The 21,313-nt window shown below is 39.3% G+C and overlaps 2 protein-coding genes across 5 annotated transcripts in view; one reads left to right on the top strand and one right to left on the bottom strand.

The window, feature by feature from the left end:
• The window catches only part of CHP1 (calcineurin like EF-hand protein 1), a 36,711-nt gene extending 34,920 nt beyond the window's left edge, over positions 1 to 1,791 (bottom strand). The window contains exon 1 of the mRNA XM_061430822.1: positions 1,483 to 1,791. Coding sequence (XP_061286806.1) covers positions 1,483 to 1,549 — 67 coding nt within the window. The 5' untranslated portion in view covers positions 1,550 to 1,791. The remainder of the gene's footprint in view (positions 1 to 1,482) is intronic.
• An 89-nt stretch (positions 1,792 to 1,880) lies between these two features.
• EXD1 (exonuclease 3'-5' domain containing 1) overlaps positions 1,881 to 21,313 on the top strand; it is a 42,295-nt gene continuing 22,862 nt past the window's right edge. Inside the window, exons 1-7 of one of the 4 annotated variants that reach the window (XM_061430813.1) lie at positions 1,881 to 2,467; positions 4,119 to 4,191; positions 4,598 to 4,782; positions 11,789 to 11,857; positions 17,470 to 17,527; positions 17,776 to 17,903; positions 19,918 to 19,976. In XM_061430813.1, coding sequence (XP_061286797.1) covers positions 4,650 to 4,782; positions 11,789 to 11,857; positions 17,470 to 17,527; positions 17,776 to 17,903; positions 19,918 to 19,976 — 447 coding nt within the window. In that variant the 5' untranslated portion in view covers positions 1,881 to 2,467; positions 4,119 to 4,191; positions 4,598 to 4,649. Of the gene's footprint in view, positions 2,909 to 4,118; positions 4,192 to 4,597; positions 4,783 to 11,788; positions 11,858 to 17,469; positions 17,528 to 17,775; positions 17,904 to 19,917; positions 19,977 to 21,313 lie in introns of all 4 variants that reach the window. The other 3 variants (XM_061430814.1, XM_061430815.1, XM_061430816.1) reach the window with 3 other exon arrangements.

The following is a 21,313-nucleotide window of genomic DNA, read 5'->3' as shown; positions in this document are numbered from 1 at the left end:
ATTATGTGACTCTTTATTTTAAGAAAGAATGCTTTAATTCTGGTGTCACCTTAGACCTAAAGTAGTTCTTATGTTTACAAGTGTGGCCAGAGGTCATAGCCACAAGATGTAATAAAATGCTTGCTGAATCCAAACCATCTATGTTTCTACTCTTGGAATCAGAGTAAGTAATAAAATGACCACAAGGTCAAGTGGCTAAACAAGTACTGCACATTATAAACATCTACCTACTTTCTTGTCTTCATTCAAAATCATAAAAAGGACTCATTGGTAGGTGGTGAGCTCCTTAAAATCTTTATAGAGAAGCTTAATGACTAAGTTAGGAGATGCTGAAAACAGTAAACCAATATGACAAGGGATGAGGCTAAATAACATCCCTTCCAACTTGAAGATTCTAGAAAGCTGGGCTATCAGAAAGCATGGGCTATCAGAAAGTATTTATTTAATTGGTCTCAGGCCACCCTTGCCTGAGTGATTCTGAGGTTCCCTCAGCATTCAATATTTTCTGCAAATGAATCACTGAGTTACTTTGTGGCCATCTCATTATCAAAAACAGAAATTATGAAGACTCAGAGCCCAGATGCTTACATAACTCATGTAAAATACAAGAGTCATAATGGATTACTGAGAAATATTGTATCCATTATCAAGGGCTACACAAATGTACCATGGTGTTTTACAGGGCTTCTGAATTCACAAAACCCTGTTGCCTCTTTCAGATTCAGAGGAAGAGATTAGACCACAAAAATCAGTTCCTCTACAAATTCACTGAGATTTTTGGAGCACATCCAATTTCCATGGCGACTGCATGAAATACACCAGCATAGTAGAAATCAATATATCTGAAATTAGGACAGCTAGCATCCTCAGTGTAAATAAAAAACTGGTAGTCACAACATCTGCACTTTTTCTCCACAAGCTCAGAATGAAAGAAGTCTCATACTCTCAGACTCCTGACTCTTTACGGTGTTCCATCACCAGGTCACGTCTTCAAAAACCTTACTACACGATCTCACTTTCTAGATTTATTTTTCCAGTTGCGGCAAGAATTTGTCTGATTTCCCACAGTTGTCAGTGGTTTTAAGTCCTTGTCTAGAAACGTCACAGGAAAGAAGACAATGTTTTCTACAAGACCTATCCAGAGTTCCTGAATTTAAGTTTGGTACGAGGAAAGACAAAGGAAAAGAGTTCGGGGACTTTCAAGAGCAGGGGAAGGAGAAAAGAGCGGGATCAGTGATTTATGGGTGATCGCGACTCCTGTCTTTGATGAGAAGGGGAGCCGCACAAGAGCCAGAGTCCTACCGCGGGTAGCCTTAGCTGTAAGAACAGGTCCTCCATCATCCCCGAAGCTCCAGCGCTGGAGGATGCCTAGGAACCCCCAAACTCTCAGCACCCCAGCTCCAGATCTCAGCGACAGTCGCCCTCGGTCGTGAGGCCAGCCAGAGGCGCCCGGCCGCGTTCCCAACCCCTACCCGAACTCACAGCCAGTTTCCTTCTTGATCTCCTCGAGCTCTTCGTCCCGCAGTAACGTGGAGGCCCGGGACCCCATCACCAAGCCGGGAGCTCCGCTGGGAGCAGGGGCGCCTGAAGCGACAGAGGCGGTAAGAGGGAGGGACGAAGGGGAGGAAGGGCCGGGGTCAAAGAAGGGAGAAGGCAGTATTTCTACTGCGGACTGGGAAGGGAACCCAGGGGTGGTGCGCGGCGATAGGCAGGCCGGAGGCCCAGCCAATTGGGAGTGAGGCTGCGCTCAGCGCTGGAGCCGACGTCGACGTTCCTAGCTCCAGCCCCGAATGAATTAGCCCAGCGCCGGGCCGGGTCTAACTAAAAACAGACCACGCCCCCGGAACCATGATGCCACCGGTCTTAAAGGGGCAATGCCACACTGTGCCTAGCGCCCGCAACTAAAAGGGCAACACCATTGACCCACTGTTTTACAACACACTGACCTGTGGCAGTCAGTGTAGCCAACCTGTTTCTCACAGAACTCTAACACTAGAAATCCCACCCTACAGTTAGTATGGATTGCGAAGAGAAACAAAAAACAGAGCGGCAAAACGTGGCTCGGTTGAACGCTAGGGTGTGTCTCCTGGGAACTGCATGCTGGGAGTTGCATTGCACCTCTGCATTTTTTCCTGGAGGCTCTCTCTCCTCCAAGCCGCAGGGGGAGCTCGCGAGCCAGTCTCGGGACCGCGCGCCGATTGGCTCCTCGGGAAACAGCCGGTAGGCGTCGGCTCCAGCGTGTCAGCACCCTAGCTGCGTACTTTCTCTGGTTGATTTCGGGATTGCCCTCTGGTAACTGCTACCGAGGGTTTGGAACGTTCCGAGATTTCTTCCTTAAAAGAAGTCCTTCTCTTTTCAGTTCAAGATTGAAGCTCTAAGAATTCACCGTTTGGCTGAAACAGGCACAAATTTCCGTTGGAGAAAAAAAAAAAAAAAAACAACCTAACGGCGGAGTACAGATTTTAACGTATGGCCGCCGTTTAAGTTTCTTATTTTGCCTTAAAAATGAGGAAATTTGCATTTTGTTCTCATGGCATATTTTTGTTTGTTTTCTTGAAAACGTTTAAAGCCACCTATCGAATTAGTACACCTCAGGAGAACCAGTTCATTTGCTGTGGCTTCAATGCCTTTACACCCCTTCGCCACCCCTGTTATTTTATACAAAACTGGTTTCACTTACAGAAGAACCAAATTCTGACATCTCTCTTAGTACCTAAGCCCTAGAAGACTGTCTTAGAGGGCTGGTAGTCAACTTAGGTTACGGAGGTTCTAGTTACACTGAGTTATTTTCATGATTGACTTGCTCTCCTCTGACTTAATGATGTCTGCCTTCATCAGCAAAGGGTGACATGTTGGATATGCCCGTCTCGGCCACAGGAGCTTCTTTTTATCTTAAGAGTATAAATAAGTACGGTAGAAAAATCTGTGTTGTCAGCAATTTGAGTGTCCGTTTTCTGAGTATGCCGTGAAGCCCATCTCTGGATCCTGACCTTGCTCCTTACTAATCTTGAATCTTACCTTTTGCAGTCGTCCGCAGTAGAGCTATCTTTGCTTTGTGTTAATGTTTTTCTGATTTACTTTAACATTTCTTAAATTTCCTTTTTTCCCCAAGCATTTCACAAGCTTATTTCTTATGTATCTTTTGAAAATGTAAGTTAATTTTTATCTCTAGTATAAGGGCTGGTTTTTCCATTTTTATATTCTCTTTTATTTCTGTAAAAATTCCCCTTTTGCTTGTTGAATTGACTGGAACAAGGAAGAATGATTTTTCCAGGCACTCTGGTGACTTTGTTCTGTGTTCCCTCTGGAAGCATAACACTCGGTGCTGCACTCATCTCCACTAGAGGCCTGGTTTTAGTTCAGGTTCCACTACTTTCTAGCTGTGTAACCTTGGGCAGGTGTCTTAAATCTTAATTTAAGCCTCAGTTTCTACGTATGTAAATCAGGCAGTTGTTGTGGGCAACAGACAACAGTTGTGAAAACACTTGCTAGACCTTAAAATATTAAAGTGTAAGTTATTTATCTGGTTAAAAACACTATGTAACTTCTCACCTTCTTCCTAGATGAATTGGGCCTTAGTTATTTGGTCAATCTTTTGTAGTTAAACTAAGTTGCAAAATTCACTAGTTGACTATTCCAACTGTGGTGAAGGCAAGCCACTTTTAAATTTAAACCACTGTGGAGGAACACTTAGCTGAGGTTCAAAATACAAAGACATCCAAATAACAGGATTGTTCTAAAAGATCTTTTTTTAAAAAAGAATTCATCTTTTAAATTACAGTATTACACTAAGGGATATAAGAGTATCTACTGTGAATGACAGTTATTTCTGCAAGATAAAGTTTTTGTGCATTTCTGCATTGTTATCCTTTTTATAATGAGCATACATCATTTTTACAAAAACAGTTGAATTTTAGAAAACCGTTGCATGGCGTGTGGTGGTTTAATCTGTCAGGCTGCACATGACTGGTTGGTGACTGGTTGGTGACATCACAGCAGCCCAGTCCCTGAGCTGTGGCTAAGGTGGGGTGGAATGGCCCTCAGAGTGACATGGCAACTGGATTGGTAATGCAGAAATTGTGATAATTCTAACTCACTTATTCTTTGATTGTTAACAGTGTGAAACTCTGGAAGTGTTATTAATCTAGAAGAGGTTATATCCAGAAGAGATTAGATCCTGGACATTTCTGGGTAAACAATTCATTGCAACATGTGTTGTCAAGTGTTTGCCAATATCATTTTTTTTTCATTTGATCTTTTAGTTTTTTTGGCTGATGTTAAAATGGTGTATGTATATGCTTTTGAAAGGCCTCTAAATGTTCTTCTTGCTCCATTTAGCTAAGGAAGGATAGATGATATTAGGCCATTTTATAGACAAAGAAATCAAACCCTCTTTGCCTGAAGTCTTATAGTTTTCAGTTTCCCATGTATAAGTTAGAGTTGATACTTGCAATGATCTTTTTCTCATTATAATTCTAAATGATAAGCAGAATTACTCGAATATTTTTATTTTTCTTGTCCCAAGTATGATGAAAGGAAAAATAACCTCATTTTTCCCAAAATATTTAAAAAATCATTGATCTCTTTTATTTTCAAGGGTTTAGATATTAAAGAAGGTTATTTGAAGACTCCCCTTGGAATCAAATAGCATGGATCTCAGCAGTGACTACCATTTCCTCAACCAGATTTTGTGGAGAAGAGTGAGACTCACATTAGTTTGTGGCATTTTTGAAGGAGTGCTGCAGCATGTGGACCCTGACAAGATTGTTGTTCTGAAGAAAGGTCTCATTTTATTTCTCATAATCTCCTGCCTTCTAGGAGACTAATAAGTGTGTTTGGGTGATGATTCTGGGCTCTCTTAGCAACTGGAAGAGTGGCATTAATCCTATTTTAGGGGAGAGGTGGGAGGAAGATTAGCATGTTATTTTCCCTAATGGAGCAATATGACTGTGTATGCTGGCTTGTCCACCTCTGTACTTCTATTGACATGATAGTGGAAAATTTCAGTATATAGGTTTTTTTAAAATTGGGTACATCTTTTAATTTCTCTCCATATGCACCTTGAAATTAAAAATGAAAACTGTATTAGATAGAATTGCTTTTGGCTTCAACAGACGAATTCCAAAGACGGTAAGGGTCTAATTTTTGTCATGCACAAAGAAGCCCGGAGGTAGACTGCTGAGGAAGAGTGCAGTGGCTGAAAGATTCCAGGAGAGATGAGGCATCTTGTGCTCCTACTCTGCTGCTTCAGTGATCGCCTGTTATCCTCACGGTCACAGTGTAGCCTTTACACCTCCCAGTTTCGATTCCAGTTCCTTTACGGAGGATATAATTCAGGAACAGCCAGATGGAGGAGATTTATAGGGCAAGGTTTGTGGGAATGGGCTCAGAGTTTCTACTATCTCTAAGCATGCCACCCTTTTAGCCTCTTCCATGTGTTCATCTTGAAGCCTCAATGTAGAGTTTTTATTCAGCTAGAATATTGACTTCTTAGAGTAGTTGTTTTCCTGGCACAGTAAGTTTCAAGTTCACAATTGAAAGGTGTAAATGACATTTGAGAGATTAGTATTACTGTTAAGCCATATTATTAGTTAAACTTTTGTGGGCTAGGATGGGATGATATCAGGCTTTTACAATATTAATTCATTTGGTAATCATATATTGAGTTTTATATCCCAGGTACAGTGCTGGGTAGCAGGGATATGGATAAGAATAATATGGTCTCTGTCCTTGAAAAACTTACGCTAGTAAGGAGAAATATCAGTAACCTCAGATATGCAGATGACACTACCCTTATGGCAGAAAGTGAAGAGGAACTAAAAAGCCTCTTGATAAAAGTGAAAGAGGACCTGAGTGAAAAAGTTGGCTTAAAGCTCAACATTCAGAAAACGAAGATCATAGCATCTGGTCCCATAACTTCATGGGAAATAGATGGAGAAACAGTGGAAACAGTGTCAGACTTTATTTTGGGGGCTCCAAAATCACTGCAGATGGTGATTGCAGCCATGAAATTAAAAGACGCTTACTCCTTGGAAGGAAAGTTATGACCAACCAAGACAGCGTATTAAAAATCAGAGACATTACTTTGCCAACAAAGGTCCATCTAGTCAAGTCTATGGTTTTTCCAGTGGTCATGTATGGATGTGAGAGTTGGACTGTGAAGAAGGCTGAGCGCCGAAGAATTGATGCTTTTGAACTGTGGTGTAGGAGAAGACTCTTGAGAGTCCCTTGGACTGCAAGGAGACCCAACCAGTCCATCCTAAAGGAGATCAGTCCTAGGTGTTCATTGGAAGGACTGATGCTGAAGCTGAAACTCCAATACTTTGGCCACCTCATATGAAGAGTTGACACATTGGAAAAGACCCTGATGCTGGGAGGGATGGGGGACAGGAGGAGAAGGGGACGACAGAGGATGAGATGGCTGGGTGGCATCACTGACTCGATGGACATGAGTTTGGGTGAACTCCAGGAGTTGGTGATGGACAGGAAGGCCTGGCGTGCTGCAATTCATGGGGTCGCAGAGAGTCAGACATGACTGAGCGACTGAACTGAACTGAACTGAAGGAGACAGATAAATAAGTAGAAAGATATAATGCAGTGTGATATCCTCTGATAGAAGGACACACAGGACTCTATGGAAACACAAAGTTTCTAATTTAGATCTAAGACAGTGGCGAAGGCTTCTCAAAGGAGGAATTGATGTCAGAACTGTATTTGGAATTAGATGTAACTTCACAAGAGTTAACTGGTTGGGAAAAGCGGCGAAGGTTGTTTTAAGCCAATGATTCTCAGACTTCATCTATATTTCAGAATCACTTGAAAGACTTGTTCAAACACAGATTGATGCCTCCCACCCCCTCAAAGAGTTTCTGATTCTTATGGTCTTAAGTGGAGTTCAAGAATTTGTGTTTCCAAGAAGTTTCCAGGTGATGCTGATTCTGTGCTGGAGAACACTCTTTGAGAGGACCATTGTTTTAGGAAGAAGTAGCAGCATATGTAAAAGTAGAGAACTGAAAACTTGGTGCATTCAGAAAATGTTAAGTATGGGACTTGCCTGAGGTCCAGTGGTGAAGACTCCTCACTTCCACTGCCCAAGACAGGGGTTCTATCCCTGGTCAAAGAACTGAGAATCTTCATGCCTTATGGTGCAGCCAAAAAAACCCCAAAAGACAATCTAAGTAAATTTCAGTGTGAGGATATGGTGAGAGATAAGGCTAGAGAGAGAAATAAGCATGGGGCAGATCAGAAGGACCTCCACATGTCATAACATTTGGAACTTCTGAAAGCAAAGAGAAACAATCTGAAATATCTTTTAAATCGGAGTCATATAGATTTTCAAATTACTTGCCTGAAATTTTTAATGCTGTATCAGTTAGGAACTGTGCTCAGCTGCTAGAAACAGATTCACTTCTAGTGGCCTAAACAAATCATGTAAAAGAAGGCACGTATCCCAGAGCTACTGTGACTCTCCCCAAAGTTGTTCTTTGTCTTTCTATAGTACCATCTTCACCACATGGCTTCAAACCTCAAGGGGATATGGTAGTAGCTGGTGGAGTAAACACAGGAGGAAGAGGAAAGATAGGGTAGGGGGTTGTTTCTCATCTTAAAGAGATGTCTTGGAAATTTAATAGACACTGCTGTCTGGGGAGAATGAGCACATTGGTAGCCTGAATAAATGGCACTAAGTAGATAATAGTCAGTAAATGCCACATGCTCGTTCAACAGTGTTCAATTCTGATGAAATTTTTGGTATATTTCTCTCTAGTGTTTAATTATATAGTTTTAATGTAGTTGACATAAGAAATTGGGTATATCGTATATGCATTTTTTTAGTTAACAGTGTAACATTTTCTTATATTATTTGAAACTTCAGTTTAATGGCTAAACATTTTAAAATGAAAAGCTTAAAAACCTTAAAAAATTTGTAATATTTTATAATTATAAATTATAGTAAGTTACAATTAAAATATAATTGTATATTTTATAATTATGAGTTATAATAAATTTTAATTATAAAATACATTTTTATATTTGTTATATTTTATAATTATTGTCTTAGGAATAGTTCCTAGAAGTGAAAATACTGGGTGAGAGTTACAGATATTTTAAATGTTTCTGATGCATGTTTCTAAATAGATTTTCAAAAGGTTATATGTTTTTACTTTGCTACTAGTAATGTGTGAGTGAATTTCAGTAAATAACCTAGCCTTGAGTTTTTAAGAAATGCAAATGTGTATCTTTTCTCAGAGTTTGTTAGTATTATAGGCAAAGAGTGATATTTTATTTTGGCATGTTTTAAAAAATATTCCTAAAGAAGTTGAATGTATTTCTTTATACCTATTTACTTAAAGCTATGGTTTTTCCATTAGTCATGTATGGATGTGAGAGTTAGACCATAAAGAAAGCTGAATGCTGAAGAATTGATGCTTTTGTACTGTGGTGTTGGAGAGGACTCTTGAGAGTCCCTTGGACTGCAAGGAGATACATTGATTCAGGAAATCAGTCCTGAATATTCATTGAAAGGACTAATGTTGAAGCTGAAACTCCAATCCTTTGGCCACCTGATGCAAAGAACTGACTCCCTGGGAAAGACCCTGATTCTGGGAAAGATTGAAGGCAGGAGGAGAAGGGGATGACAGAGGATGAGATGGTTGGATGGCATCAGTGACTCAATGGACATGAGTTTGAGCAAGCTCCAGGAGTTGGTGATGGACGGGGAAGCCTGGTGTGCTGCAGTCCATGGGGTTTCAAAGAGTTGGACATGACTAAATGAATGAATTGAACTGAATTACTTATTTTATGTACTATTTGGGTAAAGCAGGGAGTGACATCACTATGATAGCAGTGTGAAGGAAACTTTGAAGTAGGGAGAAACAAGAGACAAGGAGAATAGACAGGGAACTATTCAGGCAATCAAGGTACCCAGTAAAGAGGAAGTAATGGCAGTCAGAGCTTAATCTTGTCAAGGAATGGAGGGGATTAGTAATTTAGTAATCAATTAGATAGTCAAAGTGCAATGGAAAATGACTCCTACATTTATGACTGAGATTTGACATATAATACTGTTATTGATAGAAATGGGAAGAGGAACAGGTTTGTTGGTTACTGCAAGAAGGTAATGATCAGTTTGAAAAATCTTGCAGTAAGTCTGCCATTAGTTGAAAATTCGAGTAGACCTCAGAGAAATAATCCATATTGGAGAAATGAGGGATTAGGATGACTAGGAAGTGGATATGATCACTCAAGGAGAAGGTAGAAGGATGAAGAACATAACCTAGGGACTGTCAGTGTGTAAGTGGCAAGCATTGGTGGTAGAGGCAGCTGAGGAGACCAGAAGGAGCAAATCAGGGAGACGCTGAAATGCTGGTTATAAGATGCATATTAAAATCACTGAGGCCTGGGTTTGAATCCTGACTCTCTTACTAGTAGTGTGACCTTGAGCAAGTTATTCAACCTTTCTGAGCCTCAGATTCCTCCATAAAGAAGATAATGAAATGCCTGTCTCATTATGTTACTGGATAATTAAACATAGGCAATTAATTAGCATGGTGCCTAGCTTAGGTACTTAGTATGATGACTCTGGATAATTAGTAGGAAAGGAAATAAACACTAAGAATGTCTTGTAAGTCAAGAAAGTAGAGAACAGTATTGTCAAAGGATGCATGAGAGCCAAGTATAAGATAGTAAACTTCCAGGGGACTTTAAAAATAGGCAGTTGGTGATCTTTGACCATAGGATATATTCCAGCTGAGCTATTTAAAATCCTAAAAGATGCTGCTGCTGAAGTGCTGCACTCAATATGTCAGCAAGTTTGGAAAACTTAGCAGTGACCACAGGACAGGAAAAAGTCATTTCATTCCAATCCCAAAGAAGGGCAGTGCCAAAGGATGTTCAAACTACCGTACAATTGTGCTCATTTTGCATCTAGTAAGGTTATGCTCAAAATCCTTCAAGCTAGGCTTCAGCAGTACATGAACTGAGAACTTCCACATGTACAGGCTGGGTTTAGAAAAGGCAGAGGAACAAGAGATCAAATTGCCAACATTTGTTGAATCATAGAGGAAGCAAAGGAATTCTAAAAAAAAAAACACATCTGCTTCAATGACTATAATAAAGCCTTTGACTGTGCGGATCACAACAAACTGTGGAAAACACTTAGAGATGGAAATATCAGACAACCAATATCAGACGTCAATTACCTGTCTTTTGAGAGACCTGTATGCAGATCAAGAAACAACAGTCAGAACTTTACATGGAACAACAGACTGGTTAAACGTTGGGAAAGGAGTATGACAAGGCTGTATATTGTAACTGTCTATTTAACTTATATGCTGAGTACATCATGTAAAATCCCAGACTGGATGAATTATAAGCTGGAATCAAGATTGCCAGGAGAAATACCAACAACCTCAGATATACAGATAATACCACTTTAATGGCAGAAAGTGAATAGTAACTGAAGAACCTCCTGATGAGGGTGAAAGAAGAGAGTGAAAAAGCTGGCTTAAAACTCAGCATTCAAAAAACTTAAGATCATGGCATCTGTCCCATCGCTTCATGGCAGATAGATAGGGAAAAAGTGGAAGCAGTGACAGATTTTGTTTTCTTGGACTCAAGAATCTTTGCAGATGGTGACTGCAGCAATGAAATTAAGAAATACTTGCTCCTTGGAAGGAAAGCTATGACAAACCTAGACAGTCCATATAGTCAAAGCTATGGTTTTTCCTGTAGTCATGTACAGATGTGAGAGTTGGACCATAAAGAAGGCTAAGCATCAAAGAATTGATGCTTTCGAATTGTGCTGGAGAAGCCTTTTGGGAGTCTGCAGAGTTTGTACTGCACAGAGATCAAATCAGTCAATCCTAAAGGAGATCAACCCTGAATATTCATTGGAAGGACTGATACTGAAGCTGAAACTCCTATACTTTGGCCACCTGATTTGAAGAGCTGAATCATTGGAAAAGACCCTGCTGCTGAGGAAGGTTGAAGACAAAAGGAGAAGAGGGCAGCAGAGGATGAGAAGGTTAAATAGTATCACCAACTCAATGGACATGAATTTGAGCAAACTCTGGGAGATAGTGAAGAACAGGAAAGCGTGGTGTGCTACAATCAGTGGGGTTGCAAAGAGTCAGACATGACTTAGTGACTGAACAGCAGTAACAGCAAAGAATATATTCAATGGACTAGTGAGAATGAAACTCCACTGTTTTCAATTGCTGAGAGATGTGGAGATATACAGATGCTGTGAGCATTTCCATCTAGAAAAAATGACACTGTGTTGTAAACATGACATCTAAACTTCTAAATCCTTTACCTACTCACCGAAGAGCCTGTAATTGGGCCAGGGGTTGGGCTGTTGTCTCTGAAAATTCATAGATCAGGCATGTAGCATGAAAAGGGTATGGACTCTAGAAGTAGTCAGATGCCTTAAATTTTTTTCTGGAGTTATGTGGAATGAAAATCAGTAGAAATATAATAAATAGATAGTCTTTAGCCCCAGAGGCCTTAGGATATTCTTGGCAGAAGTTTAAATTTGGTGTATTACTTCTGCCTTTTCAGTGTATCTTTGATCATTCTGGGGTTCCCTCTGTTCTTTATACTACTTGTTTCAAGGTTATAGCTTTATAATTTAGCTGTATTTTAGCTTTGAATCTTCATTCCTTGGGGAAGAGAATTTGGTGGTTTTTATAAAATTCAGATTTGGGCAATTTTGAGAGGTATCATATTTTCTTAAAGTTTTAGGGACTATTACTTTTTAATTAATCAAATGAATTGTTTTCTATAACAGTGAAGAATGTAGAGACTGGTCTCAGTGTCCCAGGAGTGAAGATGTTTTTTGGACATGAGATTGTGAATGGTGAGAGCTTCATGTTTCCTACTTGCTGGTATCGGGATTTGCAGTAGCAGGAAGCTCACTGCTCTGCCTCATTCCAATATTTGGTGGTGAGGGGGTGGCGCAAGATGTTGTCTTGCATTAATGAACTCTTAAAGTTGGTATTTGAGAATTGTCCCTTATCTTACTGTTGCAGTAGGTACTGTGAACAGAACTATCTTAAAGAATTTTAATCATCTTGGTTTTACAATGTGAGGACAGCTGCTTCTCAATATTAGAGGTCAGTTTGCAGGCAGAGTTATCAGTCTGAACAGAGAGGAGTTATCTTGTTCAGCAAGTGAGTTTAACACCACACGTTCACAGTACATCCACAGTACATTATTTGAAACCTTGGGGCCAAATGTTCCAGAACCCAAGTCTAGTTCTGGATTTTTGAAAACTTAACAAAGGGTATGGGAGCTTCCCTGGTGGCTCAGACAGTAAAGACTCCGCCTGGAATGAGGGAGACCCCGGTATGATCCCTGGGTCGGGAAGATCTCTTGGGGAAGAAAATGGCAACTCACTCCAGAATTCTTGCCTGAAGAATTCCATGGACATAGGAGCCTTGTGGGCTCCTATGGAGCCCATGGGGTTGCAAAAGAGTCAGACAGTACTTAGCAACTAAACAATAACAAAGGATATATACTGGTCATATTACATAACACTTCAAGTGGGTCTGGTCAGCACTCTAATAACACATTTCTGCAGAAAAATGGGTGGATAATCATACTAAGAAGGATAAAATAGGACTATAAGTAGTATGACAGTTCAGGTTTTGCTCCCAAAAGAGTTACACAAAATTTTTGGTTTTCAGACCTTTTGGGGTTTTGCAATTACAGGAAGTGGCCCCGCTCTTTATTTCTGTCAGCAAAAACCATTTATCAAAAATAGATCCAATTATTTGCCTAAAGGAATATAGACACTCGTCAGTGTGCTTCAGATAAGCCAAATGAAACAAGAGGAAAAAGGTTGCAAACAAGAACTGTCCTTGGTTTCAAGAACACAAAAACAAAAAGCCCTCCAAGGGAGGAGTATATATCAGTATTGGGTGGAAGGGAGTTTGGGAAAAGAAGACCTAGGACTTCATAGAACTGCATTTCTGATCATTGAGGCAGATACGAGGAAGGAAAAGGACTCCTGTAAATGAGAGATTACTACGTCTTGAAAGATTGTTTTGTGAGCTAAATAGAATTTAGGGAGAGATGAAAATCTCACCAAATTAATGACTGCCAGTCCAGACCTACTTTAAAGCAGACAAGTCCAGCCAGCTTACCTAGCTGCCCTTTCTCACTCAGTATGCTACTGGAGTATGCTACTTGAGAACCCCATGAACAGTATGCAAAGGCAAAAAGATAGGACACTGAAAGATGAACTCCCCAGGTCAGTATGTGCTCAATATGCTACTGGAGATTAGTGGAGAACTAACTCCAGAAACAATGAAGAGATGGAGCCAAAGCAAAAACAACACCCAGTTGTGGATGTGACTGGTGATAGAAGCAAAGTCCGATGCTGTAAAGAGTAATATTGCATAGGAACCTGGAATGTTAGGTCCATGAATCAAGGTAAATTGGAAGGGGTCAAACAGATGGCAAGAGTGAACGTCAACATTTTAGGAATCAGTGAACTAAAATGGACTAAAATGGGTGAATTTAACTCAGATGACTGTTATATCTACTACTGTCGGCAAGAATCCCTTAGAAGAAATGGAGTAGCCATCATAGTTAACAAAAGAGTCCAAAATGCAGTGCTTGGACGCAATCTCAAAAACGACAGAATGATTTCTGTTCATTTCCAAGGCAAACCATTCAATATCACAGTAATCCAACTCTATGCCCCAACCAATAACGCTGAAGAAGCTGAAGTTGAACAAGTCTGTGAAGACCTACATGACCTTCTAGGACTAACTCCCAAAAAAGATGTCCTTTTCACTATAGGGGATTGGAAAACATAAGTAGGAAGTCAAGAAACACCTGGAGTAACAGAAATATTTGGACTTGGAGTACAAAATGAAGTGGAGCAAAGGCTAACAGAGTTTTGCTGAGACCGCACTGGTCATAGCGAACACCCTCTTCAACGCAAGAGAAGACTGTACACATGGATATCACCAGATGGTCAATACCAAAATCAAATTGATTGTATTCTTTGTAGCCAAAGATGGAGAAGCTCTATACAGTCAGCAAAAACAAGACCAGGAGCTGACTGTGGCTCAGATCATGAACTCCTTATTGCCAAATTCAGACTTACATTGAAGAAAGTAGGGAAAACCACTAGACCATTCAGGTATGACCTAAGTCAAATCCCGTACGATTATACAGTGGAAGTGACAAATAGATTCAAGGGACTAGATCTGATAGAGTGCCTGAAGAACTATGGATGGAGGTTCGTGACATTGTACAGGAGACAGGGATCAAGACCATTTGCAAGAAAAAAAAATGCAAAAAAGCAAAATGGCTGGTTGAGGATGCCTTACAAATAGCTGTGAAACGAAGTGAAAAGCAAAGGAGAAAAAGAAAGATATACCCATTTGAATGCAGAGTTCTGAAGAATAGCTAGGAGAGATAAGAAAGCCTTCCTCAGTAATCAGTGCAAAGAAATAGAGGAAAACAATAAAATGGGAAAGAGTAGAGGTCTCTTCAAGAAAATTAGAGATACCAAGGAAACATTTCATGCAAAGATGGGCACAATAGAGGTCAGGAATGGTATGGACTTAACAGAAGCAGAAGATATTAAGAGGTGGCAAGAATACACAGAAGAATTATACAAAAAAGATCTTCATGACCCAGATAATCACTATGGTGCGATCACTCACCTAGAGCCAGACATCCTGGAATGTGAAGTCAAGTGGGCCTTAGGAAGCATCATCACAAACAAAGCTAGTGGAGGTGATATAATTCCAGTTGCGCTATTTCAAATCCTAAAAGATGATGCTGTGAAAGTGCTGCATTCAATATGCCAGCAAATTTGGAAAACTCAGCAGTGGCCACAGGATTGGAAAAGGTCAGTTTTCATTCCAATCCCAAAGAAAGGCAGTGCCAAAGAATGCTCAAACTACCGCACAATTGCACTCATCTCACACCATAGTAAAGTAATGCTCAAAATTCTCCAAGCCAGGCTTCAACAATATATGAACCATGAACTTCCAGATGTTAAAGCTGCTTTTAGAAAAGGCAGAGAAACCAGAGATCAAATTGGCAACATCCGCTGGATCATCGAAAACGCAAGAGAGTTCCAGAAAAACATCTATTTCTGCTTTAATGACTATGCCAAAGCCTTTGATTGTGTGGATCACCACAAATTGGAAAATTCTGAAAGAGATGGTCATACCAGACCATCTGACCTGCCTCCTGAGAAATCTGTATGCAGGTCAGGAAGCAACAGTTAGAAGTGGACATAGAATAACAGACTGGTTCCAAATTAGGAAAGCAGTACATCAAGGCTGTGTATTGTTACCCTGTTTATTGAGTTTATATGCAGAGTACATTATGAGAAACGCTGGGCTGGATGAAGCACAAGCTGGAATCAAGATTGCCGGGAGAAATATCAATAACCTCAGATATGCAGATAACACCACCCTTATGGCAGAAAGTGAAGAAGAACTAAAGAGCCTCTTGATGAAAGTGAAAAAGCAGAGTGAAAAAATTGGCTTAAAACTCAACATTTAGAAAACTAAGATCATGGCATCTGGTCCCATCACTTTATGGCAAATAGATGGGGAAACAATAGAAACAATGAGAGACTTTATTATTTTGGGCTCCAAAATCACTGCAGATGGTGACTGCAGCCATGAAATTAAGATACTTGCTCCTTGGAAGAAAAGCTATGACAAACATAGACAGCATATTAAAAAGCAGAGACATTAGTTTGCCAACAAAGGTCCGTCTAATCAAAGCTATGGTTTTCCCAGTAGCAATGTGTGGATGTGAGAGTTGGACTATAAAGAAAGCTGAGCACCGAAGAATTAATGCTTTTGAACTGTGGTGTTAGAGAAGACAAGATCTTAAGAGTCCCTTGGACTGCAAGGAGATCCAACCAGTCCATCCTAAAAGAAATCAGTCCTGAATATTCATTGGAAGGACTGATGCTGAAGCTGAAACTCCAGTACTCTGGCCACCTGATGCAAAGAACTGATTCCTTGGAAAAGACCCTGATGCTGGGAAAGATTGAAGGCAGGAGGAGAAGGGCACGACAGAGGATGAGATGGTTGGATGTCATCACTGACTCAATGGACATGAGTTTGAGTGAACTCTGGGAGTTGGTGATGGACAGGGAGGCCTGGCATGCTGCAGTCCATGGGGTCACAAAGAATTGGACACAACTGAGCGACTGAACCTAACTGAACGCTGCTGGAAACACTTTTTGTCCCTTGAACACCTTTTCAAAATGCCGGTGATGGTTGTGGTAGTAGAGTGATTCTTAATTGTGTTTTGACTGTTAGACTTTGCAATAGAGCAGAGTTCTGGACTGGAACAAAGCTAGGCTGTAGATGAGTTTGTAAAAATAAATGAAGGAATCACTCCTACCATCTCCTAACTCAGGAGAAGGCTGACCGACAAGCTCTGGAATCTGTACAGATGGATTCATTTCCTCCTAAATTCATTCTCACGATTTGGACTTTGTTAATAATTTTAAGATCAGAGAATGGTCATCTGCTTCTTTCTTTGCTCTGTGGCTTAGCCATGGAGGGGTCTCCAAGGTCCTGAAAGCACCTCAAATAAGAACTATCAAGATGAAGGATAATAATTGACTAATACGTGTTTTCAGTGAATTTTGCTTTCTCTGACCAAAACTCATTGCTTTTAGAATGTAGGAAAAAGAGACATTTTGAAACAGTGACCCCTGAGAAGCTTCTCCCCCCACTGAATAGTACCCAAGTATACTTAATTGAATCTTAGATGCCATCAGTGATAAGGTGCATTATTTCTTATTCCACTCTTAAGAAAGAAAAAAGCTGCCAGTTTAATTATCATGTGTATTTACTTTAAGTCATTTCCAATTTCAGAGCTGTTTAAAATGTGCATCTTAGAATCAATGATATATCAATATAATATTTCCCTGTATTCCGTGAACCATTAGGTTAAAAAAAAAAGTGGTTTCAGAGTCTCTGTGGAATGTCTCTCTCATATTTCTTTTGTGATTTCCAGTCTAGCTTTTGTTACCTTTTGTTTCTGACCTTTAGTATACCAGCCTGTTGAAAGAGTCAGTGTGAATGATTTAAGAGTAAAACCCCAAACAGTACATAGTATGAAGGAAGATGCATTAGGATGGGAATAAAAAGGAAAGAAAAGATGTCTTTAGAACCAATCTGCTTGACCACAACTGTGCCCTGGAACAGAAAGGGTAAAGTGGACATGTAGAGAGTTTCCTAATCCTGCTAAATGACCAAGAAAGCTATGTAGAGATATAAGATTAGGGGTCTTCAGTACTTTGGTTAGTCTTTTCTGCTCTATTTGTTACTGGTCAGTGAAGTCCTCTATGGACTAACATTTCATTCCCAATTACTGTCTGTGTTACATAATCAAACTGTGGATGTGGGTGAGAGGAGTAGTAACTGCTTTCAGGTTGGAAGCCCTGTTGAAATCCATCTGGTTATTTTACAGTGGAACTACTGGATGAAGTGGAACAAGGTGCAGTAAGAGAAAAGGCTTCGTCTGTTAGGTATGATGGAATGATTTTCTTAATTATGATGTTACCCAAATATACACATTAGAGTAGGAAACCTTAACTCTAATTCACTAGTTGTGTAGTTCCTAAAATGAAGAAACAGGTAGATGGTATCTTCAAATCAGTGTAAGCAGTGGATAAATGGGTTCTTTATGAAAGGTCCAGAGTCCTTACCACTGATGTGTGTATGGCATTAACAACAAAGAACAAGTTCACCTAAGTGTTGTTTTTTGTAAGTATAGTCTAAATACAGAAAGAACCAAGATGGATACAATAAAAGATGAAGACCTAAATGTACGTAAGCCTGCTTCTCCTGCCCCTGAGGTGCCAATAACCTCTCTTCTGAATGACTTCAAGTACAGCCCATCTGGTGAGTACTAGGGCTCTGAATTTTCTAGCCCTTTTTTGTGATTCAGAGTTCTTCAGAGTTGGTATATAAACCAATATCAGAGTCCTATATGGAACTCTCAGCTAGGACATTGTTTCTAGGGTCCAAATTAAGATAAAAGATCACGATTCATTTGTTTATTTAATATTTGCGTGCACACTATCTGCCAGACACTGGGGATACTACACTCCTTGAGTTATGGTTCATGAAACACACTAAATAAGATAAATTAGTATACTTTTTAGTTTGCTGGTGCCACATGTTAAGTAGAAAAAAAAATGAAAGAGAAGAAATGTGTGAAAAGGGTGCTTTTACAATTTTGGGGTGTCCAGAAAAGGTCTCAATGAAATGGTGACATTTAAAGTAAAATCTTGAAGGAAGTGAGGGATCAAAATGTATGAATATCGGAGGAACTGGTTTTTAGGCATAAATAATGAATAAATGCAAAGGCCTGAAAGAGGACTATCCCACGATTTGAAGGGACAGTAAGGAAATGAGTATGGCTGGAGTAAGGAGAACAATTTGGGATGAGGTGGGGTGAGTGGATCATGGAAGATTTTGTTGATCATTAAAAGGACTTGGTTTTTACTCTGCAGTGAGAAGAGAAACCATTGGAAGTTGGTTGGTTGTTTTTTTCATTTCCCTAATGACTAAGGATGTTGAGGATTTTTTAATATGCTTATTTGACATCTGAACATTTTTGGTGAATGTCTATTCATATCTTGTTTATTTTATTATTTGATTGTTCTCTTATTATTCAGTGCTGGAAGTTTTTTTTTTATGTATATTCTGGATACAAGTCTTTTCTCAAATACATGCTTTGCAAATATTTTCTACAAGTCTACGCTTTGCCTTTTCATTCTCTTAAAGAATCTCTTGAAGAGAAGACATATTAAACTTTGATGTACAGTTTATCCATTTTCTTTCTTTTATGGATTGTGCTATTGATGTCATATCTAAGAAATCTTTCCTAACTCAAAGTCACAAAGATTTCCTCCTGTGTATGTGTTACTAATGTAACATATACATTAGTATATGTTATGCTATACCTCTAATATTTTAAATTATATAATTAGAAAAATAATTTTCAGGATCCAAAGAATTCCAAATATGTGGACATTGGCCCATTACCAGAACTAATTTATTTTAAAATGCTACTTTTTATTATGAATGTGCTTTTAGAAAGCATATGTCTTAAATACTGTATGGGGGGATGGAAGACAGTATTACACAACAATGAAAATCAAAAGAAAGTTGGAATAGCAATACTCATATGAGACAAAGTAGACTTTAAAACAAACACTGTTTTAAGAGACAAAAAAGGGCACTACATAATGGTCAAGGGATCAATCTAGGAAGAAGATATAATATAAATATATATGTGCCCAATATAGGAACACCTTAAATACTGTATGATATCACATATGTGGAATCTAAAAATTACAGCAAACTAGTGAATATAACAAAAAAGAAGTGGATTCATGGATACAGAACACAAACTAATGGTTACCAGTTTAGGGAGTGATATATGGGTGGGGGAATGGGAGGTACTAATTATTGTGTTGTAAGATAGGCTATAAGGATATATGTACAACACTGGGGAATACAGTCACTATTTTGTAATAACTTTAAATGGAGTGTAACCTTTAACAATTGTATAAAAATTTTTTAAAAAAGGAAGTACTTGTCTTGAAATATTCAAAACATAAACGATGAGGGAAACATGGATTATCACAGGAAATGAGTAAATATTTCACTTCATGAGATTATGATCACTGGGGCTTTTGTTTATTCTCAGTTGACAAGTCAGATGCTAATAGTGGGATGGACTGATACAGGTGATAATGAAATAGTTCTCAGTATTCTAGACATAGTCTCAGTAGTTCTAGACATTTGAGTTGCAGTTGAGTTGGAGTTTAGGAGTATGGCTAAAATTAGTGGGAGGGCTATTCGGTTGCTAAAGAAGACAAATATATATAATATTGTTCTCCTGTAGAGGAAGAGGAGGTGACATACACAGTCATTGATCAGTTCCAGCAGAAGTTTGGTGCTGCAGTAAGTATTGCCCTTAGTCATCCTCAGTATTGTCTGCAAATGGGTATCATGTCTATGTCTCATACATTTTTCTCTTATTGTAAGATAACTGTTTTCCCTAATAATTTAACAGAATATCTGAGTGCCTGCTTTGTGCCAGGCATTGTTCTGAGGTCTGGGATAAAATAATGATAAAATTCCAGGACTTTCCCAGTGGTGCAGCAGATGAAAATCTGCCTGCCAATGTTGGGACATGGTCCCAATGTTTGATCCCTGGTCCAGGAAGATTCTAAGTGTGTTAGAGTAAGCCCATTCGCCACAATACTGAGCATACCCTGTAGGGCCCGAGAGCCGCAACTACTAAGCCTGTGTGCAGCAACTGCTGAATTCTGCTCACCTAGAGCCTGTGCAAGAGAAGCCCATGCAGTGAGAAGCCCAAGCACTGCAGCTAGAGAAAGCCCAAAGGCAGCAGTGAAGACTCAGCATGACCAAAAATTAATTTTAAGAATTCTATATGAAAAACAGAAAAAAACAAAAAGTTCCAGCCCTGAAGGAGCTTATTTTAATGCAAGAAAATAAATAATTATATGTCAATTGATGATAAATGCTATAAAGAAAACAAAAGTATAGTAGGGTGAATAGAATGTTAAGGAGCTCCTATTTTATTTAGGGTAGACAGAAAACCTCTGTGAAGAGGTGACAGTGAAGCAGAAACCTTAAAAGAAGTAAGGGAGCTAATCATGCGGATAAATAGGTAAAAAAGTTAAAGAAGGCATGATTAGCAAGAGCTAAGGCCCTGTAGCTGAAACACACTTGACTTGTATGCAGAGGCTGCAGGGAGGTCCTTGTGGCAGGACCACAGTGAAAGAGTGTTAAGAAATGGAAGTGGGCAGGAAGCAGATCAGGTAGGGATTTTTAGACATAAGGATTTCAAGTTTGACTTGAGTAAGATAGAGAGTCATTGGCAGTTTTAGAGGAGAGTCATAAAATTTTTTACTTATATTTTAAAAAGACTGGATCTCTGTTTAGGCAATTTCTTTACGATTCATTAATTTGACATATGGCAGTAACTATTCAGCCTAGGTTATGATTCACAGACAGACGTCAGGGAAGTCATTAGGTTTTTCTGTTTAGATGCAAGCTTATGCTCATGTATGCCCAGGTATATTTTTTAATGGAGCGTTAACTTTCAACTAGATTCTTTTTTTTTTAACAGCTTTATTGAGATATAATTCACATGCCATAAAATTTGACAATTTAAAATGTATGCTTCACCAGCTCTTAGCATATTCACAGAATTGTACATCCATTACCAAAATGAATTTTAGAACATTTTTAATATCCCAAAAGGAAACCCC

This window comes from Bos javanicus, chromosome 10 (assembly GCF_032452875.1).
Source record: "Bos javanicus breed banteng chromosome 10, ARS-OSU_banteng_1.0, whole genome shotgun sequence".
Classification (NCBI taxonomy): domain Eukaryota; kingdom Metazoa; phylum Chordata; class Mammalia; order Artiodactyla; family Bovidae; genus Bos; species Bos javanicus.
This window is presented reverse-complemented; position numbering and strand designations above follow the sequence as displayed.